This window comes from Callospermophilus lateralis, chromosome 8 (assembly GCF_048772815.1).
Source record: "Callospermophilus lateralis isolate mCalLat2 chromosome 8, mCalLat2.hap1, whole genome shotgun sequence".
In the NCBI taxonomy this organism is placed as follows: Eukaryota; Metazoa; Chordata; class Mammalia; order Rodentia; family Sciuridae; genus Callospermophilus; species Callospermophilus lateralis.
The window spans coordinates 1776290-1797609 of NC_135312.1; the positions used below are offsets into that span (position 1 = coordinate 1776290).

Here is a 21320-nt window from a genome sequence, read left to right on the forward strand (position 1 = left end):
CATGCCGGCATTCATGTGATGAAGATGAAAACTCAGGACTGCGTTCTGGTCAGCACCACCAGGAAGGAGGCCACCACAGTGGCTGGTGGAGGGGCCTTGGAGCCAGGAGAAGTGGGGCCAAGAGGGCTGGTGGATCAGAGGAGATTGGGGCAGGCTAAGGGGGCTGAAGGCAGCGAGGAAAGGGGCTGAGAGCCACTGCAGCTCCCCAGGTGAGCCACATAACCCGTTCCCATGCTGGAAGGATGCCTGTGAGGCCAGTGTCCTGTGCTGCCTGGCCAAAGAGACTGGCAAAGGAGGAAGGAGCAATTAGCCCAGATCAGACCAACATCTAATTTATATACCACAGTCCCAGCAAAAATGTGTTGGGAAGAGACATAGAGGACTCAGGGGCCACTCCACAGAGCAGACCTGGCCCGAGCTATCATGGAGACAGAGAGGGCAAGGGGCAGGGCAAGGGGCTGGGTCGAGGACAGAGCAGGTGTGTGAGTTCAATCCCAGGGGAGGAATCCCAGAGGAGGACTGTAGGAAGGTGAGCTGCAGGGCCAGCTTGGGGTCACTCTGACAGCCAAGAAGAGAAGAGGAGAGGGTGGGGATTCAGGCAGGCGTCTCGCAGGTGCTGGTATAATCCAAGCGATATGAAGGAGGTGGAGACGAATGTATGTGGTGGAAGGATCTGGAGGGATGGGAGCGGCAGGGCAGGCCGCGATGCTCTGGCTAGTTGAACTGCAGAAGGGGTGCTTTCCCTGAGTCTCTGCTTCCCACCTGTGAGATATACTCAGCATGACTACACCAGGTGCTATTATATAAAGTGCTTCGCACAGTCCGGCACTCTTTACCCCCAGCAGGAACTTGTAGTGAAGAGTCTAATACAAAATAATATTTGGAATTCAAATGTCTACATTTACATCAACACCCAAATCCCTCCAGTTCTTGAGGCCCCAGTTGCGTTCCCAGCAGGAACTCCCTTCTTTTCTAGGAGTGCCCCCACTAACTGCCTCTGGGGCCCCCTGGAGGGAGGCTCAAGAGGATTCAAGAATCCAAAGTTCACTGCTACCTGCTGGGGAAGGGGCCAGGACTCAGACTCACCAGAGGACCCCTCAGCTTCTCTCACAGGGCCACCCCAAAATCCGCCAGTAGGTCTCATTAGCCCATCTCCAGTGGGCCCTGCCATAGATCCAGTGTTGACCCCAAGCTTTCAGGAGGTCCCTGTCTGGCCTCCTGGCTGCACATCTTCCCCGCACTGTCCTTGCAAGACAGGAGAGCAGGTGCACTCTTCTCTCAGGGTAGCTGGGCTTTCAGAGGATCAGGGATCTCGTCTCCTAGGGGGCTCCCTCCAACAGGTCAGAGGCTCCCTGTAGGGCAGCAAGCAGTCGGGGTCACTGTGGCCTGTCCTCCCCACTGCACAGGGTCTCACAGCCTTACAGGTGCTCCCTCGAAGGCACAGCAGGAGCCTGGCTCCCCATGCTTACCACCAGCACCAGAGGACAGCTGTCCACACCCCACCTCCAAATGGTAGGTCCTGACAGCAGGCAGCAGAGGACATGCCTAGGTCATCTGGGGACACTGGGGTAGGGTAGGACAAGGGTAGGGTTCTCAGGCACAGTCCTGCACAGCTTTTGTGCGAAGAAGACAACTGGCAGGCACAGAGACCCCTAAAGGGTGAGCTGTCCTGGCCCCTGGCAGTGCCCCAGTCCCAGGGCTAGGGCAAAGCCTGAAAGTCAACACAAGTACCTGTTGGCCTACAGGTGAGCACATGCTGGTGGGGGTCAACCCCACCTTTCATTCAACTCCAGGTCTAACAGTGGGGTCCCAAGAGTGGCTGGCAAGTGGGGTCTGTCAGGCTTCCCAGACAGCAGAGGCTAAGGACAGGACAGCAAGGGCTGATCCCCAAGGGCCTGGATGACGAAGGTGCCCTCAAGCTCAGGCCTCCTAGTTGAAGGCTGAGGGGAAGAGAGCAAAGCAGGGCAATGGAAAGAACTGGAAGCCAGAGGGTGAGGTATAAAAATCTGTATTTATATTACAATGACAGAATGACACAGCACAGCCCCACCTGGAGGACAGGTGGGTGGGGCCCCTTTCACTCTCCAGCTGAACCAGCACCAGGCCCCCTAAATGGCCCCAAACTCTGGCACGGAACCTGCCCTAGTGCCCTGGATGGGGCCAAGGCTACTGACCCTCTGTGCAGGCAGTATGGGGTGGGTAGATCCCAGGGTCTCTCTGACCCAGAGAGAGACTGGATGGTTGGGGCATACAGGAGAGCAAAGGGTGGAGCCCTTAGGTCATAGCTTGGTGCACGGTCCATCACCCAGGAATACAAGCTCAAAGACCTTGCCATCACATCACCACCAGGATGAGTTGAAAAAACAGCCTCTCCTCCCAGGCCAGCTAGGCCTGAAGCAGGACAGAAGGGCATGGTATGAGTGGGATGCCTCCTAGGGAGATGGAGACCCAAGCCTGAGCCAAGGGTTCTAGACTCTCAGCCACGGAGCATGAGGCCCACATGGATGTAGGTGTAGGTGGGCAAAGATGGAGGATGGAGGATGTGGACTGTGGCTGTTGTCCCAATTTCCTTCTGCAGACACTACAGTGGTCCTGATGGTCCATGTGGCCACCAGTAACATCCAGTCTGGGCAAATGGCAAGGAGCAGGGAAGGGAGGAATGAATATGGAACTCTTAGCACCAGCCCCCACCCTTGTGGACCACCCCTCACACCCTGCTGGTGGCAGGGAGGACCAGATGGAGAGCACCCCTAGGTGGCTGATGAGCCCAACTTCCAAGTCCACATGGGACTGGGCACAGGCTGAGCTGCCAAGAAGGCCAGCCAAGGGGCCACTCTGGTCACTTGGGCTGGATTCTGCTAGGCAGAGGTGGGAGCAGAACCCCAGGTGTTGGAGATGGAGCAGAGTTGATAGTTTAAGAATTCAGGGAACATCAGGAGACTTTGGAGTTCTGGATCCTGAACCAGGCCCTGAAACATGGACTCCTGCTCTGCTCTGAGGGTAGAGGAGCTAGAAAGCTCAGTGGATACGCCTGACAGACAGGAGAAGCCCCAGTGGGCTGAAGACACAGTCAGAACACCCAGGAAGACATCTGGACAGCCCCCATCCCTGCTCCCCAGGGTCCCCACCCACAGGCCTGTTCTCTGGCGCCATCCTGAGCCCCTGTAGGGGAGGTTCCGTGCCACAGGTATTTCCCTGGACTCTGAGGGTGTTCACTGACATGATAGAAGAGAAATCGATTTTCCTCTCATGATTTGGAAACTTGGTTACAAATGCACCAGAGGTGGTGGCAGGTGCTGCTATAGGCCAGCCCCACAGCCACCACCCAAGTATTGCTGTGTGATCCCCTGGGGGACAAGGACTTCAGGACTGAAAGCCAGCAGAAGCCCCCTAGCCAGGCCCCCACCTCCAGAGCAAACACTTCATCAGCTGCCAACCTGGCACCTGGAGCCCTCACCCCAGGCCCAGAAGCAGGCAGGTTGAGGCAGGTTGCAGATTCATAACATAGTGGGCCCCAGCCACCCAGGAAGGTAACACTGGGAGCCTGGTTACAGCCCTCCTGCAGGGGAGGAAAAGTGGCCATGCTGCCTACGCAGCACAGGCACCTCACTCCAAGGAAGCCTTGGCCTCTGGGAGGAGCTGTCCATGGGGAGGGGGCAAGGAGGCACCAGCTTGGCAGGCTTGAGGCATCCTTTGAGTCACAGGGAACATGCTGCTGGTGGTGGGCAGGTCAAGACGGGACACAAGGCACACAATGACAACGTGACAGAGGATGGGTCCCTGAGACACTGGGTCACTCCCACCCCTCAGCATACAAGGACGCAACAATGGCTAGGAAAATAGAATACAAAAATCTTGTACAGGAAATAGAGGCGGCACACACGTCCCTTGGTGAGGGTTTTTAGAGCTTTTTTTTTTTTTTTTTCTCTTTTTAAAAATGTTTCTCTGTTTTGCATTTGGGGAAAGCCTCTGCCAGCTGAGGCTGTGATGGGCAGAACTTCTAAGCTCCCCTTGAAGGGAGCTCCTGTCACGCTGTGGCCTTGCTGTTTTTGTTTTGTTTGACTTTTCATAAGAAAGGAAGATGAGAAAGCCCAGAGGACTTGGTTCAGCTTGCCGCCACAACTCATCCCAGCCCTGCACGGGAAGAAGCTCTGCTTCCTGTGCAGAGAGGCAGAGCCACCTGGGCTGGCACAGGTGGGCTGATACAGGTGAGCTGGTGGTGGCCACACAGAGACAAAGTCAGGCACAGACCAGGGACCAGCATTTGCCTAGGTGGCCCCCAAAGGCCAGCCTTCCTCCAGTGCACGCATGTGTGCGTGTGGGCTAGTGTGTGTGTGCATTGGAAGGTCTCGACAGAGCAGACACTGCCCAGCTTGATGTGGACTGGCTCAGCCTGCCACCACAAGTCCATCCCTGGCTCCTGATGCCCATGGATGGGAAGGCCCCTCTCCGCCTACCTGCCCAGGGTGCTCACCCAGTCCCGCCCTTCACGCTTTCTCAGTCCAAGCCTGAGGAGCCTGTATGGACCAACCGACAAGTGGACAGACAGACAGTTGCACCTTCCTTCCTTCCTCAGTCCACTCCTCTCTCCTGGGGTCCGGTGCTGGGGTCTGAACTCCCTGAGGTGGTCATTAAGCCCCTTACACGGTGCCTGCCGAGGTTTGCAGCAATGACATTTAATACTTCTGGAATGATTAGGAATCTGAGAGCAGACCGTGGGTGGCAACACTGGGCTCCAGGTCATAGGAGCCGGGCCCTGCCTCCCTGCAAGGGGCCCTGACCAGTGGGGAAGGGAGGGTGGGCGGGCGGGCGGCTCAGGCCCTGACCAGCAGGCAGCAGGCAGAGGCGGGCAGCCCAGGCAGCAGCTGGAGCTTCCAGAATGGCACAGCAGTGGCCCAGGGAGAGGCTGCATCGGTCAAGGGAGAACTGAGGCTGACACGCTGACCAGGCAGGCGGGCGGCAGGGGCCAAGCAGCAGAGTGTGCGGGGCCTATGAGAGGCTGGGGCGGCCAGGCCGCCGGCAGGGGCGCCCATAGCCACCGTCACTGCAGCCACCGCTCTGCAGGCTGTAGTGGTCATCGGCGTCACTGCTGCTGCCAACACTGTCCAGCTCACCAGGGCCAAACTCCATGCCCTCTATGTCCACCTCTGGGGAGAACAGAGAGGGCTGGGTCAGGCACTCCAAGAAGACTAGCATGAGGAACCAAGTAAGGGCCCATCTCTTCCTGTACATAAGGGGAGGCTCTGGGAGTGGGTGCAGAGGAAGGAGCGGAGGGGGACCTGTCTGGGCCCTGAGGGATGACTCCAGGCTGCAGCTCCTGTTAAGAACCCAGCCAGGCTCTGGCCCTTACATGGCCAGGGCACTGGCCTCTGGCTTCACCCTCTCCTCCTGTCCCTTCTGCACACCAAGGTGAGGCATGAAAATACTGCTGTAAGCGGGTGCAGATGGTGACGGGCCTTGTCCTTACTGGGCATCACCCCACTCCACCCCCGCCCAGGCTCCTTTTCACCAGAAGCTGAAGAATGCCTGTGCCCAGAGGGCTGGGTCAGGCTGTCCCAGGCCCACCTTGCTCTGAGTCGTCTGTGGAGACGGCGGAGCCAGTGCTGTCCGTGCGCACGCGCTCCATGCTCTGCACAGACAGCTGCTCCAGGCGCCGCTTCAGGAAGCGGTGCTCCCGCTGCAGCTGCTCCTTGATGCTCAGCGCCCTGCGGTCCTGTTCCTCCAGTTTCTGAGGGGTGGGGCACTGTGAGCCTGTGGCCAGGAGGGGGCATCCCCTCGTGGGTGCAGAGGCACAGAGGTCTGGATAGGTCAGATTCTCACCCCAACATGGCCCAACCAGGCTGGGGCTACAGGGTGCCCAGCCCACTGGCTCCCATGGCCTGATGTGCCCCTTCTCACCCCAGCCAGGTGGCCATGCACACTCCAGCCTGGCCCTGGGCTCTCCACCTGCAGTCCAACTCCAGAATGCCAACAGCCACCAGCCAGCTGTGATAGCACCACCCAGCCTCCTCCTGGAGGACAGCCCCTCCCACAGCAGTCCAGCCTGCCCCTAGGCTTTGGCAGACCACACCTGCACCCATAGCATCAGTGCCCAACCTCTCAACCTTCCTTGGACCTAGACACTGCCTGCTCTGAGGGCCCCCCTGCCAAACCCCTGCTGCGCCCCCTCAAAGCTCCTGCCAGCCCTACCTGGGGTACCTATGCCTGTGAAGCAGAAGCCCTTCAAAGGGACAGAAATAAGCTATGGTTGGCCCAGACGTCCTAAGATCCCCAAAGCAGCAGGTCTCAATCTAAAAGCCTTGTTGGGCTACTCCAAGCAATGTCTCCTGAGAGCAAATCCCACCTTCTCCTGACGCCCAAGGGGCTTAGAAGTAGTCCTCTCTAGGAAGACATGAAAGAATCCCTGCCCCTCCTGGCCCCACATCTCCTTCCAGTTGCTGCCCCTTCACAGAGGCCTCGGAGAGCCCAACTCTACCCCAGCCAGCCACTACATGGTTTCCCTCCCAATCACCACCAACAAAACCCAACAGAAGCCATGTGACTTCCTGTACCCCCAGAAGCTTCTGTCTATCTTCCCTAAAACAAACAAAAACCCAAGCCGCTGATGTGTACCTGCTGGACAGTGACCCCCCCCACCTCCAGGACCTCTGATCAAAGGGCTGTCCAGGACACACAGGGATGGGCTAGGGGTAGCAGGGGTAGCCAGGCAGCCAGAGAGGGTGGAGGGCATGGGCTGCTCACCTTGATGTGCATCTTGGCACGCTTCAAGAGGCTCAGCGTGGTGTGACGAGTGCTGTCAGGGCCCAGGGGCACCAGCTGCTTGAGCTGCTCCAAGTAGAGCCTGAGCTTAGCTCGTCTGAAAGAGCCAGAGACAGAATCATCAGGCCAGGTGGCAAAGCCCAGGGGGAAGAGGGAATGGGGGAGGGAATGCAGGGGTACAGCTGGGCTCTCTGTGAAGGGACAGCAGGTAGGAGAGATCTGGGTGAGGGTGGGTGGTGACCAGCTGGGTCCCTGCACAGTACCCCAACCTGCTGCAGATCTGGCTGCCATCTCCCCCCAGAAGCAGCCAGGCACATGGGGCCATCGGCATATGGATGTTCACATGGCCCTGCATGTGGCCTAAGAGCCCTATTCTGCACTCAGAGATCCAGGGGACTCAGACAACATTCACATGCCCACCTCAGCACCACAATACGCTCTTCGATCATTCTGTCCTCACAGGAACATGAGCCATGTCAAGGGAGGGCTGAGGAGGAGCCCCCTGCACAGATTTGTATTCCCTTTGGACCCCTCCTTATTCCAGTCTGTCCCCACACTCACATGGGTGGACCATTCTCAGGCACTTGTTCTTATGTTCATATGCACCAATTCCCTGCAGAATCGCTGCCTTTCCTGGCTGGTCAGGGGCCTGCTTGTCTGGGAGGGCCTTCTCTCTGACACCACCATGATGGCCCAGGACCCCAGTGACGTCTGCATGCAACCACCCAAGTGGAACTGGTGGTTTTAGCTGAGGGATGCTCAGTAACAGATCTGCTTAGCCCTTGCTGTGGTTGAGGCTGCTTCCAAATCCAGTATGCTTTGCTTAGGATCATTCTCAGGAGTGGAGCTGCCAGGTCAAGGTGTAGACAACCTGAAGCCCACCTGTGGTGGCCAACACCCTCTCCTTTCTGATCTATGCCAGTGGTCCCCATTGTCTCATGTCTGCTCCCTAGTAGCGGAGCCCTAACAAATGCATTCTCCTTCAGTCCTAGAGAGACCCTGGAGGACAGCGGATCTCCTTGGACAGAGGAGGAACCCAAGGCCCAGAGGAGGAGGGGCTGCCAGATATAGGGAAAGGCTACAGAGAAGAGACAACATCTCCCTATGCTTCAGGAGATGGGTTGCAGTCTGAGGCCACTAAGCCTGTCACCCATATAGCACTCTGCATTGACAAATGATGTCACCTGATGCCCCAGCCATCCTCCAGGGCCTAGAGGTTATTCTGGGTGAAGAACCTCCAGGAATAACTTCCAGGATACAGGTCTGTGACTGCACGTGGTGAGGAGGTGGAAGGGTGAACAGGGCGAGCAAGCCCTAGGCTGCCTCAAGGCTGGAGATTCCTCTAGCCACAGCACAGGGAAGAGGGCACACAGGTGGGCTTCGGGATCCAGACTTCTGCTGCACTGGGCCTCGAGTGCCCAGAACCTCAGCCTCCCCCCTGTCCTGGGGCAAGTGCCCCTCTCCAAAAACTGAAGGGGAAGGAGGCCTGGAGCTGGATGATGAGCAGAGCCTCTGCTCAGAGGAGGGGTCTCCTCCCAAGGCAGGTTCCCACTGTCCTGCAGCCACCAATGGGACTGTTCACAAGTGGGGAAGGTTTCCTCTTCCCCAATCTATCTGTCATATGCCACCATTTAACTATATTAGCAGTATGTGACCTTTATGGAAAAATTAGAAAATTACCAAAAAAAAGTATCCCCCAATTCCACCACCCAGAGACAATCACATTATGATTTTAGTGTAGCTACACTTTCATATCATGAATGTTCAGTAAAAAAATTAGGGTACAGAACCACATATGTGACAAGTGACCCAATTTTGTTTAAAAAATAAAACAGAGAACGCACACAAGAGACTCAACCAAACACAATGAAGCACAGGAAGCGAGCGTCTCCAGGGATGCGGCTGGCAATGTTTATTTCTTTAGCTTTGTGCTTTTCTATATTTTCCAGGTTTTCTATGCTAAAAAAAATCCCACGTATTACTATTACAATCAGAGAAAGACACATTTGTACAAGAAAGAAAAAACACAGCTAAAAGACAAATAACAGTAGAAAAATGTTTGCAATACATATAAAGACAAACGGTCAGTATTCATGGTATTCCGAGCTCATACACATCAAAAACAAGGAGGAACACTTCAATGTGACAACAGGCAAAGGACACAAACAGGCAATTTGCAGAGTATGAAGGGCAAATCTGACATAAAAACTGGTTTTATCTCACAGTGATTAAGGAAAACTCAGATGAGCAGACATTCATGTCCCCTTTACAGTAGCTGATGTGCAAAGGGTGGCTAGCACTTGCCTGACCAGCCGTGGAGACCTGTCAGTTTGCTGTGGGAGAAGGGCCATAGCATAATTATCAAAGTCACTACTGATCCATGTTTCTGTTCCTAGGATTTCTGTCCTACAAAACCTTCCCCCCAAAAGGGCCACACTCAGCCTCTGCTTTGTGTAGAAAACCCTGGAAGCTGAGAACCCTGGAAGCTTGGCTGCAGGTCCTGCAAAGGCTTCAGGACAGGGAGGGTGCATGGACACACGTAGGAAGTACTTATGTGGTATTAGGTGAGAAATCCAACTGGAATAGAGGACAGCAAGGTCCCCTTCTCATCCCAGGGCCTCCAAGTGCCTGGGATGCCATCTCTGGGGGTAGGGTACAGGAGTATATGAAGAGACTCAAGAAACAAAGCAAGGCCACCTGACCACACATGTGCAGTGTTTAAAACTGCAGCATGTCCACCCAAACCCAGGAAGCACACAGCCAGGGTTGCCCTGGATCCCTGCCCTGGACAGTGACTGTGATTGGCTGCCTGGGGCCAGGGTCTGGAATTAGCTCTGCCAATGGCCACTGGTGGAGTGCTGAAAAGGTCCCTACCCTCCTGAGCCCTGGCCCCACAGCTGGGGCTACACTAGGTTCTTACCAAACTCTCCTCCCTGAAGTCACTGCAGCATCCCAGGCCTTCTGCCAGTAGCTGTCACCAAGCATTCCAAGCAGCTTTTAAGACCCAGCACTTCTAAAGGAGCCCAGCATAGATCTAGGAGGTAGCCTGCCCATGGGACTCCTGCTCTGACATCAATAGCATTCCCACCTCCACCACAGTGCAGCCCACCACATGGTCCCGCCCAGCCTCTCACCCAGAGCTCTTGGAGGGTTTGGCTGCAGGCCAGGGTCCCCCAGACCTGAGAAGAGAGTACTGGCTAGCTGACAGAGTCACACTCTGAACCAGGCAGGGACAGGCTTTTGGAGAGGAGGCAGCCAGGAAGTCCAAGAGACAGGAGGACAGGGACACGGGGAACCATCACCCTCCCTCCTCCTGTTTACCTGCATCTTCTAGCTATTCTAACAAACACACTCCCCATGTGGTTCCACAAAGCTGCATCAGGAGCCTGGGGGCAGCCCACAGGGCAGGCCATGGGCTCCAGGGCAGGTCCTGCCAGGAAAAGTCTAGCTGGACAACCATCTCTACGCTTGAAGTGGAGCAGGGGCCAAATGAGCAGTGAGGTCTGGCCTTTAGGGTGTGCACTGTCACTCCAGGGGGTACTAAGGATAAGGAAGGTCAGCCAGGGCTTCCTCCCATATACCCACTAAGGCCAAAGGCTGGAGCTAGGCCCGTGAGGATTACCAGACCCCTGGGTCAGTTAGCCTTGGCAGACCTTCCAGAACTGCTTACATACAAGGGTGCTTAGGGCAGGCCTAGGGTTGACTGGGCTCAGCTCAAGCACCACGAGGGGGAAGCCCCAAAGGCCTAACCCAGACCCCCAAGAGGGACACTTCCAAGAAAGAGTGTCCAGGGCCTCCGTCCCTGAAGCCAGCCAAGCAGAGGAGCCTGATGCTTGCTTGCTTGCTTGTTTGCTTCCTTCCTTCCTTCCTCTGGAGAGCACACAGCCTTTCCTTCAGCCAACAGCCAGGAGCACCAAGCATCCAGCACCAGCACAAGGCTAGCCATGGGCACAACCAAGGCCAAAGTTTCTTCAGGGCTCCCAGCTCCAGCTTGTAGGCTGTTCAGGATGTCCACACCTGTGCCTTGGCCAGCCAGAAACAGAAACCCCTGCACTTGGTTGTGGGGGCATAGAGAGATTCCTAGGCTGCCCACCTACCCCTCTATCTCAAAAGGTTCCTTGAGCTCCATTAAGCATGAGCTCTAGGAGGAGCTGGGAGAGACCAAGAGGCAGCTGCAGGGGTCTGAGGCATTGCTTGCTCTCCACCACAGGCTACCCTGCCTTGCCACCTGCCCTCCTTCAATGGTACCTCCTGAAAGCTTCTCTTCCAAATGCCACCTCCAGGAAGTTCTCCCCAGAGTATCCCCACTGTGGCCTGCCCCATCCCAGACTGTGGGTCCGGGTCAAGCCTGGTTGGGTCTCCTAGGGCCTGGAAGCAGCCCTAGGCTGGCTCCACAGCAGCACCCCCCAGGGAACCCCCCAAACAGAGATGACCAGTGCAGGAAGGACATCTCCTCAGGGAACAGGGTGTTCTGCCCCTGCCCAGCAGCCCGCCCCAGCCAGAGGCCTAACTCCCAGGGCAGCGGAAGTTGGCGGTGCTGAGGGCGCAGACATGGGGGAGGGAGAGGTGGGGACCTGGCTGAACTTCAGACCTTCCCAGTACATCCAGGAGGGCTCAATTCGGATGCAGACCCACCCACTCACCAGGAAGGGAACAAAGAATAGACCCATTTCACAGATGAGAGCAAAGATATTGAGAGAGGTATCCCCCAGTATCCATCAGGGGCTCTCCCCGATGGTGGCATGGGGGCTTCTGTCTTTGAGACTTCCTGGCCCAACATGCCTCTGCACTCACCCAGAGTTCCCACAGCAGCTGAAAGGGCCCCTGGCTCACACCTACCCCAACTAACAGAGGAGCGTCTGCAGCTAGAGCTGCTTCAGGTGGGATACCTGTGCCAGGGCCCTGCTGCCTGACCGGGGCTAGAGTGCAGGGAGGTGGCCCAGGCCAGCTGCACTTGTGCTGCCCCTACGACAAGACTCCAGCACAGGCCCCAGAAGGCACTGAGGCAAAAGGCATGGAACTGGGAGATAAGGGGTCAGATCATGGTGGCGGGACCCACTATTGAGGTCATGACACCAAGGCTGAAGTGTTGTTCCCAGAGGGGCTCAGAAGCATACCCATTTGCCTCCTCCAGGGAGCCATCCCTGATTGACACCAGCACAGGGCCTTTTCCAAGTCCCTGGTCCCCACCTGGCCCTGGTCCCAGTCTGAACACTCCAAAGCTGGGCCCCCACCCCTGCCTGCCAGCCTGAGAGTGCCTGAGAACAAACCTTGGCCCCCTCCTTCAAGGCTGACCCTTTCTACACTGAGGGCACAGCCTGGCAGCACTGGCAGCCCTCCCAGGACTGTGAGGTCAGCTGTGGCGTCCCCTCAGCAGAAGGGACAGGCCTATCAGGAGGCTTGAATAGAAACTGGTGAGGGCAAGTGTCACTTACCTGTGCTTTTCTAGTTCGTTGTGTGAAGACCTGTTTAGAGAAACAGAAAGACAGGGCTCACTCTGAGGCCTGACCACCAGAGCAAAATAACAATGGCTCTTCTGGGGGAGGGGCTTGGAGCCCACAGAGAGTACAGGGCAGATATGGGCCCCAGGAGGCCCACAGATGGTAAGGGCTGGGGTAAATGCAACAGCTGCCATCCAAGTGCTAAGGAAACCTCACACTGAGCTGCAAGGATGGGGTGAGGGCATGGGGGTGGGGGCACACAAAGGAAGCAAAGAGGTGTGCACAGATTGGGGGGGGCCCAGAGCCACCAGGCTCACCTATGAGGCTTGGTGGGGTCGTGGTTGGCAGGAGGATGCAGAACCTCTTCCAGATGTGTAGAGGCCCAGGCAGCACAGCTACTGTACTTAACCATCTGCCTTTTCTGTTCCCCGTACCCCAAGACCAGGTGTGTCTTTGCAACCAACAAGGACCACAAAGAGGGCTAATATGCTGAGCATGGAGCACAGAAGTCAGGTCCTCAGGAGATGAGGTGGCCATGTATCATGGCTATCATGTCAGGCTCACACATACCACCACCCAGATGAGAATACCCAAGACAAGTAGTCCTAGCCAGGTCAGGCCACGAGGGGGGTGTCTGAGGCTTTGATGTTTCCTGGGTCACTGCATGCAGGGAACACCAAGGCTGGTGGATCTCCCACTTCCCTCACAGGCCATATTCTGGCAGGACTAGCTTCTCTGGGCCCAAGCTTAGCCTCCCTGGGAACAGCAGCCCTGCCAGCTGCTTGAGCCTCACCTATCCTGCCCACTCAGATGGTACAGAGTCCTGAGCATCACAGGTGCCACTCAGGAAATTTACCCTTCAACTTTCAGTCACCCTCCCAGTCCAGGAGGGACCCACAGGCCAGCCAGGGCTCCCAGGCTTCCCATGCAGCTGCACATGTGAACAGAGCGCTCAGGCCATGCAGCTGTATACCTAGACTGAGGGCTTCTTTGGACACTGCCTGCCTACTTCCACTCCCCTGCTCCAGGAATGTGGATCTGGCATCTCCCATCCTTACCCCTTAGGCTACAGTGCCTGTCCACCCTGCCTTCCTCCACCACCTGCTGCAGCCACCTGGGCACTAGGCCTGCCCTCTTCTCATGGTGCTTGCCAGCTCCTGGGCCTCACTGTTCAACTTCCAGGGTCCTCAAGAACCTGATACTCACATGGGCTGGGTGAGAACCCTCTGCTAGGGCTAGCTGAAGCCAGAGGGGGTATCACTAACCCCTTCACTGGCCTACCAGGGGCTGTCCCTCAGCCCAAACCTCAGCCTGGCCATGTGGTTTGTAGGTATGCTGGCTCATGAGGGAGGCTGATGTCAGCAGGTGCCCTTCAGTGTAGGGAGGCCCACCACCCACCTGCTCAATTAAAGGATGACCCCACCCTGGAGGCAGAGGGGCACTTCTCAGTATCCTGGGGGTAGAAAAGGGCTGAGGCCCTCCTGTGTCCAGAGACCCTTGCAGAGGAGGCCTGTCACACAGGTCTTAGCAGCACCTTCCCTGGGGAGAGGTGGCACTAACCCTGGCTAGAGTTGTGCCAAGTGCTTTCCTGGCACCACCCGTACCTTGTGAGGCATGTGTTCTTCTGCTCACCTCACAGAGCCCAACCTGACAAGCTGGCTCCAGTGTCTTCCCGGTGAGCCACTGCCTGAGCCTACAGCAGTGACACCCGTTTCTCACCCAGGTCTGTTGTGTCTTGTTCCTGTCCCTCATCTTGGCAGACATAAAGCCTTACATCAGACCCCAGCTTCTCATCTAGTGTGGCTAAGAACACCCTCAAGGTTGGTGACCTCTAAAGGGGCCATATCTGTCACCCTTGGCTGCCTCTGGCCCTTGGGGAGTTGGGCTCTGCTCAAAGAGGTTGCAGAAGTGGTGCACCCAGGCCAAGGAGACCCTCTCAATCCCTTGTCTGGGTCCTCATCCCAGCAGAAGGTGGGCCCCACCCAGGAACAGGAGTCACAAAGGTGGGTAAAGGGGGCCCCAGACAAGTAACCAAATGGTTCTATGCAACAGTTTCCTCAGCTGTAAAATGGAGATAAAAATAACATTGCCTTCATGAGGCTGTGTGTGGAGGAAGCATTCAGTGAGCCTCAGCTAGGATTCTGGTGGTCAGCTTTGGGCATTCCACACTGTGGGAGCTGGAGGTCTCTTCCCAGAGTCTGGACAGCCAGAAACAGAGGCCTGACTAGCTTACTGTCCAGGTCAGAGACAGTGGTGCCCCTAACACATTCAAGTCCTTCTGCAAACTGTCTTCAGCAGGGGACTAGATGCTGAGTCTCAAACCAATTCCTTGCCAGGCCTAGGACACCACAGAGATGGGCCTGCATGCCAGCCTGTTTCCTAAGAACAGGCAGGCCACAGGAATGAGCTGCACTCTCTGCCAAGAGGCCCAAAAGCCCCCGGCCAATGCAGTTCCTGGCCTAGTGACACAGGAGTAGGTAGGTCAAGGTAGATCCCTTACTGCCAGGTGTGCCAGGCCCCCCACAGTAGCTAGGTGCCGGTACCCTGGGGGGTCCTAGCCCAGGGTATCGGCTCCCCATATGCGTGCACTCCAATTTCAGGGTTTCTGCAGTCTGAATACAAGGCCAAGGGCTGGAGGAAGTAACTGATCCTAAGGAACCTGCTCCCTCCTCCTACCTTTCCCAAAGGCCTCCTGTCCCAAAGAAGGGGATCCCTGAACTTGTGTCTAGAGTTTCAGTGTCAGGAGACTGAGTAGGACTGGTGGACACCTGGGAGGGGCCTTTGTCCAGGCTCCTGGGGATAGGGTATTGAGCCAAGAAGCAGGGCCCAGCTCTGAGATGGGATAAGAAGGCGGTCCCTCCGCGCGCAGAACGCAGGGCCCAGCCACTGAGCCTCAGTGTCCCGGGCCCCAGAGGCACCGGTGGGAGCCTGTTGACAACTTCTCTCCCGCCAGGAAAAGTCCAGAGAGCCTGGGGCTGGCCCGGGGCGGGCGTCAGGCGTGTACGCGTGGCACTGTTTACGCGCGACGGGAGGCGCGGCCGCGGGAAGATGGCGACGCGCAGGCGGGGCGGGCGGGGCCGACGCGCCTCCTCCAGGCCGGCCGCCGGGGCGCGCGGAGTCGCGCGGCGGACGCGAGGCGGCCGGGGGACACCGGGCGGGGCCGGCCGGGGCGGCGGGGCGGCGCGCGGGGGCGGTACCTGTTGTTCGGGGCCTTGCGCACCAGGCCGGCCGCCTTTGTTTTCTTCCTTGCGAAGTCGCCGTCGAAGGGCAGCACCGAGGCGTAGCCGTGCTCGGCCTCTGCGGACAGACGGCGCGGTCAGCGGTCCCCCGCCCAGCCCGCCGCCCGCCCACCCGGCGCACAAAGGGGCGCGGGCTACCTCGGTCCCTGCGCTCCAGGTACTCGGCCGCCTCCAGCAGCAGCAGCAGGGAGTTGAGCTCCATCCTGCCGCCCGCGCCCCTCTCGGGACGGCGGCGGCCGCTGCCCGGCGCGCTCCGGCCGGCTCCGCTCGCCGCCCGCCCAGCGCGCCCCGCGGCACACTTGTCCGACTCGCGGACTCCTGAGCTCGGCCGCCACCCTCTGCCTCTGGCCCTCAAATTGACACATAAGGGCGAGCGGCGGCCGGCATAGCCAATGGGAGCTAGCGCTGCAGCCCCAGGGGCGGGCGCTGGACAGGATCTGGACCAATGGGGACTGGCCGAACGCCTCGGGCCGGGCCGAGAATGTTGACAGATGCGAAGCTCGGTTCCGATAGGCCGACAGCTGTAGTAACAATTTAGAAGCCCAAGCTTAGCAACAGCACGTGGTGGCCCGGCCCCCGCGCTTGCTGACTGGTGGCCGTCATGCATGTTAAGTAGGTGCTGCGCGCCGATTGGGTCAGGGCGGTCTATGTAAATTGAGATCACCGACCAATGACCCGCGGCCGGGCGCGCGGCCAATAAGGGCGCCGCGGCCGGACGCGTTGCTGAGAGGAAGCGGAGCGCGCTGGGACCGCCGCCTGGCGCTCCACCCGGCCAGTAGGACGCGGGCAGCGTCTCCTGAGACCCGAAGCAGGATGCACTGCGGGACAAGCGCCCTGCCACCCCGCCGGGCCCATGCACAGTGTGTGCAGGGACTTGTTGCCCAGGTCCAGATCCAGCACTGGCTCTGCGGGAGGACCATGCCTAGCCGTCTGTCTGCTCCGGGGTCCCTTGTAGGGCTGCAAACGACACCCTTCTCCGCGGGACAGAATGGCCTCAGGGAAGGCCTGGACTGGGAGAGGAACACAAACGGTTGGAGCATAAAACAAAGGCTTCTCTGAGGTTGTCAGTGGGGAAACCAAGAGCGGAAGTGTCGTTGTCGTTTATTTAGTGGACACCAGGCTGAAAGTGAGGACCCGGTTAGGGAAGAGGACTGCTGCCACAGGCAGGAGGGGCTCTCAAGAGGACAGGCTGCTTGTGGTGCCTGATTTGAAGAGTAAGGCCGTTACAAGAGGCTGGCGCTGGTTCTTAGGCCAAGGCTGCCTTTTCTGGGGAGGAGCGGTTCGCTATTAGGAAGCAAGCGCCTGGCTGGGCGGTTGCGGCCGGCCGCAGTTATGACCTTGGACTGTAAGGCAGGCTGGGTAGGAGGAAGAAGAGCTGGTAATCCTAGGGCAGCCTCAGCCTGGCCTCAACCCCTTGATCTTCAGATCTTCACTCTCACTGGCTTTCAAGGTTCGTGGCCGAGGGCGGGGCCAGTCAGCTGGAAAGTTTTGTGTCATAAAGTGACTGGACACCCCCCCACCCCAAGTTCCATATGGAAGTGGGGCTCTGCTGCCAATAAAACAGAACAAAAACTGTTAAAACCTCAGCACTCTAGGTCGTGGGAGCAACATAAATGCATTGCCTGTGTATATTTCCACATACCCAATTTACAAATAAGGAACCCCTCAGCAATCCCAGCAGAATGGAGATTGGCACTCCCACGTTGTGACCCATGGCTGGCTATGTAGGAGTGTGGCGACCAGAGCCACCTCTGGTCCAGCTGGTTCTGCTGGGGTGTGACAGCTGTCTGATCTGTGGGATAGGGTTAAGGATGTGTGCCCTTAGGGCCCTGCAGGATCTAATGGGGAACCTGATACTTCCTGGACACAGACCTGTGCCAAAACTAAAAAAAAAAAACAAAAAAATCATTGACCTGGGCTCTTCCTCCTTCAGCCCACAACCACCCCAGAGCCAGAGTACAGACTTTAGTCTTTAGTCTTTAGGGCTGCCTCGAGCCATGCAGGATGAAGGAGAGTGCCCAACTTTGGGAAGCAGTAAGGCGCATTCTGCACTCTGGGAACCTGGACTCATCACCTGGGGGTCAGCATTTTACAAGGTTGCTCCATCCCTGCATTGGCAGCCATGCGTTAAGGTGACCTCGCCCGCCTCCTGCTGCGATGGACAGGGGGTTAGGCCACTGCGGTACTCAGGATGCTCAGGCGTGACAGCAGGGAGCAGCCTGCCTGCTTCCTCTCAGCCTGAGATTTTTAGCCTAGGCCAATTCTGGAATCTCCCCTCATCCAGCTGCATCCAAGGACCTAGCACTTCCGGTGCCCACGGAGCTCGACCTCACCCTGGATTGCACGGGAGCTGGAGAAAGTGGGCAGGCGTGGCTGAGTGAGCAAGGGGTTGAGAGTGGCTGGACCCCGTAGGAAGATCCGGAAGCCTCAGCTTGGGGGAGGAGGAGGGATACCGGGGACGGGGAGGGATACTGAGTGAGGGGCGGGTGGTCTCTACAACGTGCTGCAACGTGCCCGCATTTAGAGGTCATGCCAGCGCCAGCAGCCTCAGGGGCTGTTGGGGAGGAGGAGGAGACGGGCTGACCAGCAGACTGAGTCCCCTTCCACAGGGCAGGTCTCCAGCAGGGCCAGGTCCCTTCCTGCCCACCTCCCTCTCCTGAGCCTGAGCCTGAGCCTGAGCCTGAACCTTCCCAGTGGGAACTAGCAAAGTCCATGGTAGGGAGGGAGGGAGCAGACTTCTGCAGTCCTTCTCCCGTCAGAGCTCCGCCCCTCCACTAGCCTGATGTGGGGGAGGACCTGTCCCTTCCATCCCTTAGCCCCCAAGTGGCCTCCACTCCGCTGCCCTCCTGGACCAGTCCACATCCTCCTTACTGCCCCCAGTTCAATTTGATACTGTCCCCCAGACTGTTCTCCCTTACTGCTCTCTGGGAGAGTCCACCCCACCCCACACAGGCTCCAGGAGAAGGGGCAGGACCTGGATCAGAAGGTGCTTCCCTAGTTGGGGTGGAAGGCAGGGCTGACTAATTTTGAGTCCGCCTGGCTTTCCTGGGTGCCCCCCCCCCCCAGCATCATCTTGCCTGGCTATACAGGAGGCTACACACGCCTCTAGGGCATGTAGAGGGTAGACTGAAGGACTCAAGGCCCAGCCTGGGAAAGGCTGCTTTCTCTCCCACGCCCTGCTCCCACCTCTGTCCCAAGAAGCCTCTAGAAAACGACTTCTTGTCCTTCCCGCGCTTAGTAGGCTCTGGCTTTCCTTCTGTGGTCCTGGAGTCACTATCCTGCCATCTACTTAGCACAGCCCCACCCCCACTGTGGCTACTGTCCCCTCCAGTTTGGGAGCATTGTCCACAGTTTCTCAGTGTCCAAGGTTCCCTCACTGTCAGGGCTGGAAGGCTGGTAAGGCCCTCTCTCCTCTGGATTACTGCCCCTTGCCTGAGCCTTTGGTCTCTTCAGTTACTGGGGTGGATACCTTGCAGCCATCCCAGGCTACAGCCTCAACTCCTTGGGCAGGAGGCTGCCCTGCTGTTCATCTGGCCCACCTTCAGAATCCTCCTGCAGCCCACCTGCTGTCCACTTCTCACACCTGGGTGCAGCTGAGTCAGACAGCTCTCTGAGGCAGGTCTGTTTTCGTGTGATGGCAGGGGTCAGTAGGCCCTGGTGAGCCATGACAAGCCTGGTCCCCTGGAAGCCTTGGCTCCCATGCACTGAGGCACTGGCCACATGGTGGCACCGAGAGGGAGTCCCATGGAGAGTATGTCTTTGGGTTCCCCCCACAGCCACTCTGGATTCTATTCTGGGAATGAGAAATTGGTCAAGTCATTTAACCTCTCTGAGTCTCAGTTTCCCTAAATATAAAATGGGAGTGACAGTACCTGCCCTTTGGTGTGGCTGGGAATGCAATGAAGATTGGAGTAGGCTGGGCACAGAGGTGACCCAGGAAGTGGCAAGAATATGAACATCACCAAGTACTGCAAACCCCTAACCCTGCCCACAGGAAAATGGGGCTCTAGAGAGGCAGGCTGGGGTGGAGGTGGCTCTCCAGGCTGACTAACCATGGGCACCAAGCCAGGCAGGCCTCTGAGGGCTTCCAGAAACTTGGACATGCAGAAAAACATTGTCTCCAGAGCACAAAAAGAAGCCAGCAAAATGAAAATGCATGAAGATGTAATTAAGTGTCTATGGAACCTAAAATAGTGCCAACATTATTCTTAAATTTAAAATAAGGACACAGTTTATTATATTTATGAACAATTGGTGAGCACCTTCCCCCCTCTCTTTTTATAAGGTTTTCCCACTATGCTAATGAGCCCTGGACAGCTTAGCAAGTGTAAATTCAATTAATTTATTGAGGCCAAAGTGTCCAAAAACAACATGATAAAATTTCCTTTCAAAAGTTTTTACAGGAGAGGGACAAACAGACATGAAGGAGGAATGTGGGTGCAGATGTAGACATGTCCGGTGGTATTGGGGGTGGCCTTCCAAGGGGAGAGGCTAAGACTCTGATGACTGGGCAAGTATGGGCTGGGCACTGGCCAAGAAACACAGAGGGGCCCCTGCCCCGCCCCGCCCAGCCCTGCTACTGCTCCTGGACCCACAGGGCTGCCAGGCCTTTCTCTCAGAGGTGAAGGACGGGGCTGTGCTTAGGAGAATGTGTGCTGGGCTGGGAGGCAGCACTGCTTTCAGGGAAGCTGCTGGAGGAGAGGGGGTCTGGGAGGAAATAAGCCCCTCTCTCTAGGACTCTGAGATGTGGGATGGCATGAGGTGGGCACCTATTCCAGCCTCCTTTGGGTCCCATCGGCCTCCCACTGGCTCCCACTGCATAGTCCAGAGGGCACCAGGCCACCCCACTCCAGGGTGCTGTTAGCCCTCACCCAACTCTAGTGGTGTGAAGTGTCCAGCTCCAGCCAGGGCCCCTCTTCCTGGGCTCCTTCCATTGTTGCTGAGCCAGCCATGGGCCTCTCTGGACCCTGAAAACTGGGGCCTGCTCACTGGGTCTGGTTGCCCTGAGGGCCCAGTTGTGACTTGCAGTGAGGTGGTCCTTGCACAAAGATGGTCCTGGAAGCTAGATGGAGCTGAGGAGACAGTAGAGTGCGGTGCCCCCTGGTGGCAGTTAAGGGCTACAGTAGGAATCTGTTGGGAGCACAGACCCAAACCACAGGAGGAGAGGGGGTCCCTGCATCAACCCCCCTCACTTGGCCTCCAGCACTGTCATCACCAACAAGGAAAGACACCAACAGTCCTTCTGAGCCCCATGCTGCACAACACTGCCCCAGGGTCATCTGCTTCCCTGCTTATGTCCTTTCTGTCCTCACTCAGCCCAGGAATCAGCTTACTGTAGAGTAGGGACCCTCACACCCTGCTACCTCCAAAAGTCAGGCAAGATTCTGCCCCAGGGATTCCTTCTGAGCCCCCAGATACAGCAAGCTCTGGGTGTCTTCCCAGACCTTCCACCCTTGGCCTTGCTAGCTACCCCATGGAGAGCTGTAGTACCTGGGGTGGGGGACTACCTGGTCTAGGGCCCCTTCTGTCACCAGAAGCTGAAGTGGGGGGTGTTGGGGAACAATGACAGGCCCCTTCTCTGTGTAGCCAGAGAGCAGTGACATCCCTGCCTCCAGCTGCCAGAAGGTGAACGGTGCTCCTGCTTTCCAAGGTGCCTTCCCCAGGAGTAGCATCTAGGAAAACAAGCCAGTGCTTCCTGATGTCTCGCTTCACCGTCTTGCTTCTGCCTTCTGTGGGACCCTCCAAGAAACCTACAACCCAGCTCTGCTGCTCACTGACCTACCATCTTCAGCTTCCTCATCTATGGCTTGGAGATCTTGCTCCCTCAAGGGAATCTTATGGGATTGCCACAGGCATGTGTAAAGTGGGGAATGGCATTGTT

At 57.3% G+C, this 21320-nt stretch overlaps 1 protein-coding gene across 1 annotated transcript; it reads right to left on the reverse strand.

Annotated features, from left to right (window-relative positions):
• Positions 1-1992: 1992 nt before the first annotated feature.
• Mxd4 (MAX dimerization protein 4) lies at positions 1993-15782 on the reverse strand. The gene is made up of 6 exons (XM_076864320.1): positions 15578-15782; positions 15398-15497; positions 12195-12224; positions 6742-6856; positions 5566-5728; positions 1993-5147 (listed from the first exon to the last, which is right to left on the reverse strand). Exons 1-6 carry the CDS (start codon positions 15639-15641, stop codon positions 4990-4992), a joined length of 630 nt encoding a protein of 209 aa, XP_076720435.1. The 5' UTR covers positions 15642-15782; the 3' UTR covers positions 1993-4989.
• Between the last annotated feature and the right edge of the window lie 5538 nt (positions 15783-21320).

Excerpts from the sequence above, each read along its gene's own strand:
- Mxd4 (XM_076864320.1), bottom strand. The coding sequence starts at position 15,641 with ATGGAGCTCAACTCCCTGCTGCTGCTGCTGGAGGCGGCCGAGTACCTG. Across the intron at positions 15,498-15,577 it reads CCTGGAGCGCAGGGACCGAG|AGGCCGAGCACGGCTACGCC; the intron begins GTAGCCCGCGCC and ends GTCTGTCCGCAG. Across the intron at positions 6,857-12,194 it reads AACGAACTAGAAAAGCACAG|ACGAGCTAAGCTCAGGCTCT; the intron begins GTAAGTGACACT and ends TGGCTCTTTCAG.